Source organism: Gigantopelta aegis, chromosome 6 (assembly GCF_016097555.1).
Source record: "Gigantopelta aegis isolate Gae_Host chromosome 6, Gae_host_genome, whole genome shotgun sequence".
In the NCBI taxonomy this organism is placed as follows: Eukaryota; Metazoa; Mollusca; class Gastropoda; order Neomphalida; family Peltospiridae; genus Gigantopelta; species Gigantopelta aegis.
In genome coordinates, this window is record NC_054704.1 from 52,825,284 (window position 1) to 52,835,174 (window position 9,891).

At 39.2% G+C, this 9,891-nt stretch overlaps 1 protein-coding gene across 1 annotated transcript; it reads left to right on the forward strand.

Moving 5' to 3' along the window:
• The first annotated feature begins 339 nt into the window (after window positions 1-339).
• Window positions 340-8,332, forward strand: LOC121374617 (uncharacterized transmembrane protein DDB_G0289901-like). Its single transcript, XM_041501723.1, has 4 exons — window positions 340-508; window positions 3,600-4,758; window positions 7,185-7,319; window positions 8,134-8,332. Exons 1-4 carry the CDS (start codon window positions 340-342, stop codon window positions 8,330-8,332), a joined length of 1,662 nt encoding a protein of 553 aa, XP_041357657.1.
• The last annotated feature ends 1,559 nt before the right edge of the window (window positions 8,333-9,891 follow it).

The window sequence follows — 9,891 nt, forward strand, 5'->3', positions numbered from 1 at the left end:
TCCATTAGAAGCCGTATAAACAACGGTCCTGCATGCATCCCACGATTTCAGAGAAACAAATAATCACGGATTAAGATAATCACATGCTTAACGGCCGCCAGACGTCCGAACAGATTCTGTCGGGATTTCATTCCCTGTCATACTGACACGGTCAACATGACAAATGCTGGTCATTTACAAATACCCGCATGATGAAACAGCAGGACAAGGTATCCATTAATCAAGCGAGTCTTTCATCCACCTTCGAGTTTGTATGGACTTATAATCCAATTCACAAAACGATAAAGTAAATCAAAACTAATCACGGTTCAGAATAATTGGTTTATTAACTACTTGTCGATGAGAAAGTTTGAGGAAATACAGAAAGAGGAATTAAGGAGGAACACCGAAGAGCCAAGCAGTGTGAGAAATGAAGCAGGGTATGCCTGTATAAATACAGCCACCAACAGAACGTTTAATGCATCTTCAAAACACGATACGGTGTGCACAGGAAAACGCAACTATGAAGGTACGTCTACGAGTTTAAGTTCTTTATTAAGTTAAAAAAAAACCTTATCAGCATTAATACATACATATATAATCACAATATATATACAAATATATAAATACAGGTGAAGAGTGATTTAAGAATTAATGGTAAAATTAACATAGTATACTAGTAATAGTGGTGGGCAAATAAGGATAAAATGATATTCGTCTTCTATATCATTAGAGTTACAAATAGTGCATTTTCTTTCGGCCCTGTCAATTTTCCCATGCATTCCGGTTTCTATATTTAATTTGTGTGCACTAATTCGGATCTTTGATATTTCTTCTTTTAAGTGATTTAATATAGTCTATAGATATTAAAGGGACTAACCTGAGTTTTTGGCAATTGTTAAGATGATGTCAACGTACAGGTTTAATTACTTATTAATTTTTTTCTTCATACAATATTAGTTGCTGTATTTTAAATTGTGTTTTGGTCGTTCTAGTATTTGTACTAGTTTAAACTTCATTTTATATCCTATATATATATATATATATATATATATATATATATATATATATATATATATAAATATAAAGGGACCACAGGAATAACCTGTGAAGTCACATATTTAGTAAGGTGATATTTTTAAATTTTAACATTTACAACTCTGCAGTATTTTATTAGTCGGAAACATCTTACACTTATTGCAGAAAACTCGGGATAGTCGCTATAAAAAGAGTTCACGTCATAACAAACATCGGTATGCACTGGATACAAATACATGTATACACTCATTAAATGACTTTATCATTTCGTGGAATATACATATACCTAAGAAAGCATAATTTACCAACTACTTTTAATGGCATACCATAATTATAGGTTTTTCATTTAGTGTGTCACTGTGACCTTGACACACACGGCAGTTATAATACTGACTATCTTTCTTCTTTTTTTGTTTTGTTGTATGAACGAAGTTATTTGGAGACCAAATCGAGTTTGGGTTAGTTTAAGATATAAAGACAACCAAAAACATGTTAGATATACAAATACTGATATTCTGAACGAGAAAACATAATTAATATGTAATTTTAGTAATTAAAACATTTTACACTTATTGCAGAACACCCAAGATAAAACTGTTTCACGTAAAACCAAAGTTTGGTATGCATTGGATACAAATACATGTATACACTCATTAAATGGTTTTATTATCGGTAGCAGACGATTTATTGCAATCCAAAAGTCCTGATACAAGATATCATGGAACACTTTTCGAGAACCGATTTTTCCAACACCATCGGAGTTTCCGTAACTTAAATCGGAAATGTTTGTAAAGCACATTTCATTATATATATTTTTTAAATTTAAATTAGCCATTTCCTTTGATATGCGTAATATCAGAATGATCAGAATAGAATAGTAACGTTCGAGGCGACTTGTCCAAAAAACAAATAACGCTTTTTTTGTTTAATGACACAACTAAAGCACATTGATTAATTAATCATCGGCCAATGGATGTCAAACATTCAGTAATTCTGGCACGTGGTCATCAGAGGAAACCCTCTACATTTTTCCATTAGCAGCAAGTGATCTTTTATATGCACTTTCCCACAGACAGGAAAACACATACCACGGCCTTTGATCAGTTGTGGTGCATTGATTGGAACGAGAAAAAATCCAATTAGTTGAATGGATGCACCGAGGTGGTTCGATCCTGCGACGCAAGCACCTCAAGCGAGCACTCAACCGACTAAGCTAAATTCTGCCCCAAAATACTAAGACCTACCAGTGTCCTGGCCATTTTCAACATAACAATACAGACATCGACATTATATTATCTTTAATATAACTGACGCAATATAACCGTAAATATAACTCTCTTTTTTCAAACATTCAAATATTTCACAAATATATTGCAATACGTATTACAATACACATGCACATTTCGCAACATATCGCAATAAGTTTCTTTTGGTTAACGACATCACTAGAGCACATTCATTTATTTATTATCGGCTATTGGATGTCCGATGTTTGGTAACTTTCACATGTAGTCTTAGAGAAGAAACCCGCTACATTTTCCCCCATTTGTAGCAAGGGATATTTCCATCCCACAGACATGATAGCACATACCACGACCTTTGATATATCAGTCGTGGTGCACTGGCTAGACGCAGTACGAAGATTACTGGTAATACCCAACCCTATGTAGCAGTAGTAGTAGCAATAGCAACAACACCACACGGTAGCTGCAGAAGCAGCCACACTAGGCATATAAAACTATTGTCCTTTTTTTTCCTATGTCCAGCCAAACTAAAATAATTAACCGAATAATACCTTCGTTTAGCTTTAAACGGATAATCTTCGTATCTGCAGTGTCTGAACGAACTCTCATCACTGGAAATAGTTCGCACAACTTGAATATCTCGAAATACAGGTTGTACTATTCCAAATAAAATCCCATAGGCGAAAAATGTGGTTAAAAATGCTATATGCAATGTATCAAACAAATTATGACCCATAAATATCAATATTCCACATCCCCACCCCACAGTATTAAGTGGCGGGTCCAAAAACTCCATTGGGGGGGGGGGGGACAATGACATGAGGCGGAATGCCAATGGAACTTGGAGGGAAGTTTGGAGGGGATCGTAAAACAATTAACATTAATATATAATAAATTTATAACTGTCACAAAATTTAGGGGGGAGGGGGTCCGGGTGAGGTGGCTGTTTCGGGGACACGTTTCAAGTTTAAATACATTTCCAGCCTTCTGAACAGAGTAACAGCCATGGTCCCCACGATCCCGTCCACCTTGTTGCGCGGTCCATGCACCTCTTATTAAAACATTTTTAAAAATATTAAATTAGGTAAATATTAAATTATTAAACTCATTATTATTAATTGTCTCTCAAAAACAATATTTAGCTTGCACCACACGGAGAAATTTACGTTCTGGTTCTTTAATTACACATTACTTAAATTGTTTATATATTTTATATATTTCAGATAACTTTGATAATAATCTCCATTGTGCTTCTGGCACGCTCTGATGGAGAAAGTACTTACAATGAAACAACAGAATACCCAGAGAAATCTGCCTTTTTCCAAATTTATTTCCAAGGCAAGGGTAACAACCCAGGTAGCCATAACAGCCAGGCAAGGAACACTGGGGGAACTAGTGGTTACAAAATGCAGACTGGAGGAAGCAGTTATAATACTCAAGGAACCAGTGGTTACAATGCGCAAGGAACTGGAGGCATTGGAGGCACTGGAAACACTGGAGGCACTGGAAACACTGGTTACAACACGCAGAACACTGGAAACACTGGTGGTTACAGAATGCAGAACACTGGAAACACTGGTGGTTACAACACGCAGAACACTGGAAACACTGGTGGTTACAACACGCAGAACACTGGAAACACTGGTGGTTACAACACGCAGAACACTGGAAACACTGGAGGCACTGGAAACACTGGTTACAACACGCAGAACACTGGAAACACTGGTGGTTACAGCATGCAGAACACTGGAAACACTGGTCGTTACAACACTCAGAACACCGGAAACACTGGTGGTTACAACACTCAGAACACTGGAAACACCGGTGGTTACAACACGCGACGAAACAGCGGCCACAGTAATCAGGGAAGTGGAGGTTCTGGTTACAGCACCAATCAAGGCTCTGGCCACAACACTAACCGAGGTGGCGGCGGTCACAGCAACACACAGGGAGGCAGTGGGTACGGCAATCAAGGCGGAAGTGGCTACAACACTCAGCGAGGAGGCAGCGGGTACAATACCCACGGAGGCGGAGGCAGTGGTTACAACAACCAGAGAACTGGTTACGGCTCGAACACTGGGGGAAGCGGCTACCCATCCCAAGGAAGCAGCGGCGGCTACCCATCTCACGGAAGCAGCAGCGGCTATCCATCTCACGGAAGTAGCAGTGGCTACCCATCTCACGGAAGCAGCAGTGGCTATCCATCACATGGCGGAAACAGTGGCTACTCGTCGCAGGGCGGATACCCACAACATGGTGGTAATAGTGGCTACAACAGTGGATACCCATCACAAGGTGGAAACAGTGGATACCCGTCACATGGTAGCAACACTGGCTACAACACACAACGACATGGAGGTGGTTACCAGTCTACTAACCAAGGCCACTCTCACAACTCAAATCCCTACAACAAACGCAGTGGACACCGGTTCTGTCCCAACCAAACAGTGTATGAGGACATTTACAGATGGAGCGCTATCGCAACCGGATACCCAGAGTAAGTGCGATGTATGTTAGGTGATGCAGAAGGCGAAGAAAACGGATGGATAATTGTGGGATGAGATGCACAAATGTATATAGGCCTACATTGTAATTTATAAAGCGATAGTGTGCAATTAATAAAAAATCCAATTCTTCCTTTTCATCTCAAAGTATTATTAACTGGACAAAAATGTATCGTATGGGGAGGGGGGAGGAGGGTGGCATTTTTATATACTCTCCACCGGAAAAATAAAATTTATTTTAAACTATGGCAAAAACTGTGACAGACCCACCAGAAATAAAATGCTAGTAATTAGATGTCTGTTAGAGTATCATCATACATAACACACCTTCACACGTACGCTCGCGCGCATGCACGCACATACCGACACAAACACACATATACACACACATACACACACACACATACACACACACGCACACATATACACACACACGCATACACACATATACACACACATACACAGACACGCACACACACATACACACACGCACACGCACACGCACACACACATACACACACACGCGCACACACACACATACACACTAATTTAGACTATATTTTCTTCCAGGGCAGATATTACTACCGAGCTCAACAACACCGTTGCCGTAGCTTCCTGTTTGAATATGACGGCTACACCTATCACTGTTCCCATGTTACCGCTTGTGGATCCTTTGTGAGTATTAATTCCATAAGCACTGGATATAGCACATATGCTGTATGCATCTCACGCACAAACACACATCATCATATTCCATATTTGTTATGTATAATTTTGTTTATTTACGTTATTCTTTTCAAAATCTTGATAATCCATTTGTGTTGAAAGGAAAACGATGGATTGGAATGTAAATGTTATCATGAATAACGCTACAATTTGTATAAGAACATATTGAATTTTAAACCTAAACTAACGCGCTGAATATATATATATATATATATATATATAACTGTGTGTGTGTGTGTGTGTATATATATATATATATATATATATATATATATATATATATATATATATATATATATATAGTTTCTCAATAAATTATCATCAAATTGCATATGTTAAATTCAATGAAGCGAACTTATGGGTCATCCTTGTATTAAACATGATATTTGATCTATACAATTTATGATCCACATCATCATCATCATCATCAACAGCATAATCATAATGATTTATTGCTCATAACATATACAATTTTTGAGCTCTACTGTTATTCCACTTTGTTCGTCTTGGGGCGGGATGTATGCCCAGTGGTAAAGCGCTCGCTTGATGCGCGGTCGGTGTGGAATCGATCCCCGTCGGTGGTCCCATTGGGCTATTTTTCGTTCCATCCAGTTCACAACGACTGGTATATCAAAGGTGGTGGCATGTGCTATCCTGGTTGTGAGATGGTGCATACAAAAGATCCCTTGCTACTAATGAAAAACAATGTAGCGGGTTTCCTTTCTGAGACTATGTTAAAATTACCAAATGTTTTACATCCAATAGCCGATGATTAATAAATCAGTGTGCTCTAGTGGTGTCGTTAAACAAAACAAACTATTTTGTTCTTCTTCTCGGAGCGGGATTTAGCCCAGTGGATAGAGCGTCTGCTTGAGATGCTTTGATCGTAAGATGGGACTCTCTCGATGAAACCGGGGGCGGCATGTAGCTCAGTGGCACAGCGCTCGCCTGATGCGCGATCGATCTAGGATCGATTCCCGTTGGTGAGCCAATTAGGCTGTTTCTCGTTCTAGCCAGTACTCCACAACTGGTTTAACAAAGGCCGTGGTATGTACTATCCTGTCTATAGGATGGTGAATATAAAAGATCCCTTGCTGCTAATCGAGAAGAGTAGCCCATGAAGTGGCGACGGTGGGTTTCCTCTGTCATATCTCTGTGGTCCTTAACCATATGTTCGACGCAATATAACCGTAAATAAAATGTGTTGAGTGCGTCGTTAAATAAAACATTTTCTTCCTTCCTTCTCTCGATGGACCCATTCTCAGAATAGTTGTTTTTCCCCAACTAGTTACAACCATTGACTCACAACTGGTTTATCAATGTGGTATGTGCTGTCCTGTCTGTGACAAAGTACATATAAATGATCCCTTGTTGCTAATGGGAACAAATGTGGAGGATTTGCTTTAAGACTATAATATGTCAGAATTACCAATATTTGACATCCAATAGCCTAGAAGATTAATATCAGTGGCAGATCCAGAAATTCCATTTAGGGAGGGGGGGGGGTCAGTGACATGAGATGGAATGCCAAGGGAACTTTGGGGGAGGTTTGGAGGGAGTCGTAAAAAAATGAAAATTAATATATAATTATAACTATTGCCCCCCCCCCCCCCCGATCCGCCTCTGAATATAATCACTGTGCTTTAGTAGTGTCGTTAAACACACTTTCGTCAGGATCACCTTCTTCTTTCAGGCTGGGACACGTGAAGGACACGTGTAACAAAACGTCTGCTCTCCTACAGAGCTACTTCAGCGCCAACCCGTTAAACCAAGGAAGATGCTGGTTCCTTCAGCTCATGCAGGAGCCCGTTTACATCGTCACGTGCCAGTAAGTACCCGGAAGTTTATATCTGCTGCTAGTAGAATGGCACGAATTGGTCTAGCGTCATTACAACCATTTAAGTTTCATACTCGCTCGTTTTACATGGGTACACATTGTATGTCAGAATTTGTAGCATGAACAAAAAGGCGTTCCCGGTGAACAGGACTATATAGGTATAGTCATAGTTGCGAACATGAATTATTCCTACTTGTGTTAATTTTATCGTGTTATCATAGTCTAGTCCCCCATTTCTGTAGGGGACGGGGGCGAGGGCAGACTGATTTTTGCCCGAATTAAACGAAAATGCTTGAATCTGGGTAACAACAGTTTTTCAAACAGCTACACAGCTATATATGATAGCGAACAAATGACTCCGCATTTTTACATGAATTACAAATAATTTTCTGGCAGAATGCCACAAGTTCAAGCACATTCAAAGAATATCTCTCGTTTTTGCCCGAATTTGAGGATTTACTCCAGCACTTAGGGGGGTCAATTGTCTCCTCCCCCCCGGTCTCGTGCGCTTATGCGTGTTATTTATATTTACAATCCAGCCAATGCTCCACAACTGGTGTAACAAAGGCCGTGGAATGTACTATTCTTTCTGTGGAATGGTGCATGTAAAAGATCCCTTGCTGCTAATCGAAAAGAATAGTCTGTGAAGTGACGACAGCGGGATTCCTCTCTCAATATCTGTGTGGTCCTTAACCATATGTCCGACGCCATATAGCCGTAAATAAAATGTGTTGAGTGCGTCGTTAAATAAAACATTTCCTTCCTTCTTTATTCTTATATATTTACTATTTTTATTACCCAACAGGCATCGCTTCTGTCGTCTTTGCCGTCAAAACTACGACAAAACATTTGAAACTCGGTGCATCCGGTCACACAGATACGCCGGGGTGTGGGCCTACTGCGAAAACAACGTTGCCGGCGCTAGAATAGTCTACGACCGCATCATCGTACCCGACAACTGCCTTTGCCAGGCCGTCTACTGCTACCCGGACTGGCGCTACTAACAGGTAGTAGGAGCAGGAAGTTTGCAAAAACACAAGATGAATACAACAACAAAATTTCGAGAGACAAAGAAAAAATGTCTGAAAGCTGTGTTTGCGTGCCGGTTGTCTGTTATGAAAGATTATATTATTGGGTGTTTTTTGTATTCTTGTTTTTTTTCGTTTTTTTTCTGTTTATTTACAACTGAACAGAGGTTTCTAGCGAGGCCAGAGCTTCCGTTCAGGCGGATTGTACTGTGAGCGTCAGTGGAGGAGATAAGAGGGTGTAATAGTATTAGATTAATTTTTGCTTGCAAGAGGCGGATTTAGAAGGGGGCTCTAAATTTTGAGACAGTTATAGTTTTATTATATATTAATTTTCGTTTTTTGACGATCCCCCTCCAAACATGTCCCCCCCCCCCCCCCCCCCCCCCCCCCCCCCGGATTTTCTGGATCCACCACTGGCTTGTACATATATCCTCATATACTTGTAGTCGGTTTCAAGTAATCTTGATATTTTTAATTGCTAAAAGGCATAGTTAGAAAAATATACAAAAATTATCCCTAGACATTACTCAAGTGGAATGTTTAATAAATATTTATTTAAATATGTCAATATATTATAATTACTTATCTGCGTAACTATGTAAATATGAGTATGTAAATGGAAACAGTGAAAACTTATTTCATATAATTTAAATTTTAAACCAAAAAACCGGCTACATTGCACTTCAGTCTGTGATACATTGTAACAAGCCTACATATTAATGGTACTGTATCTCATTACATTTTCATAATTATATACTCTCAAAGACTTATGAAGTCTTATATGTCTTATGTCACTTGCACCCCTTGGCCCTTCCATTGCGCCACTGTATGTACGATCGTGTAAGTGGGTTAAAATGTATTGTGTGGGTTCCATAGCTTACAGCTATTGTTATGTTTACATGCTTCTTATTAAACAGGTGTTTTTTTCTGTTTTATCTGTGATTAATTAACACATAAAGGTGATTAATGCAATGTATTCGTAATACCTGTTATTTACGCTTGTGAATGTTGTTATATTTATGAATAAACAAGTGTAAAACAAATTAAAAGGGTCTGTTTTATTATTTATTATATCACACCATGACATCTTAAATGTACAGAATATATTAACTTTCTCAGCGAATGAAGCTTCTATGGGGAGTGGTATTCGAATATAATTTGCATAAGATGTATCTTTTAGGGGAAATGCGTGTTTCCAAGTGGGAGAAAACTAATCTAAGCTTTGCGATGGGTCATGATTCGACACCCCCCCCCCCCCCCCCCTTGGTCATTGATGTAGCCTGGATTTTATGAGGGGCGGCTCACACTGTTTACCAGTCGTGTTGTGTGGATACGAGCAAATGTGAAAAGTTAAAGTTTATTTTGTTTAATGACGCCACTAGAGCACATTGATATATTAATCAACGGCTATTGGATGTCAAACATTTGGCAATTTTGGCATGATCTTAGAGAGGAAACCCGCAACATGTTTCCATTAGTAGCAAGGGATCTTTTATATGCGCCCTCCTACAGACAAGACGGCAAATATCACGGCC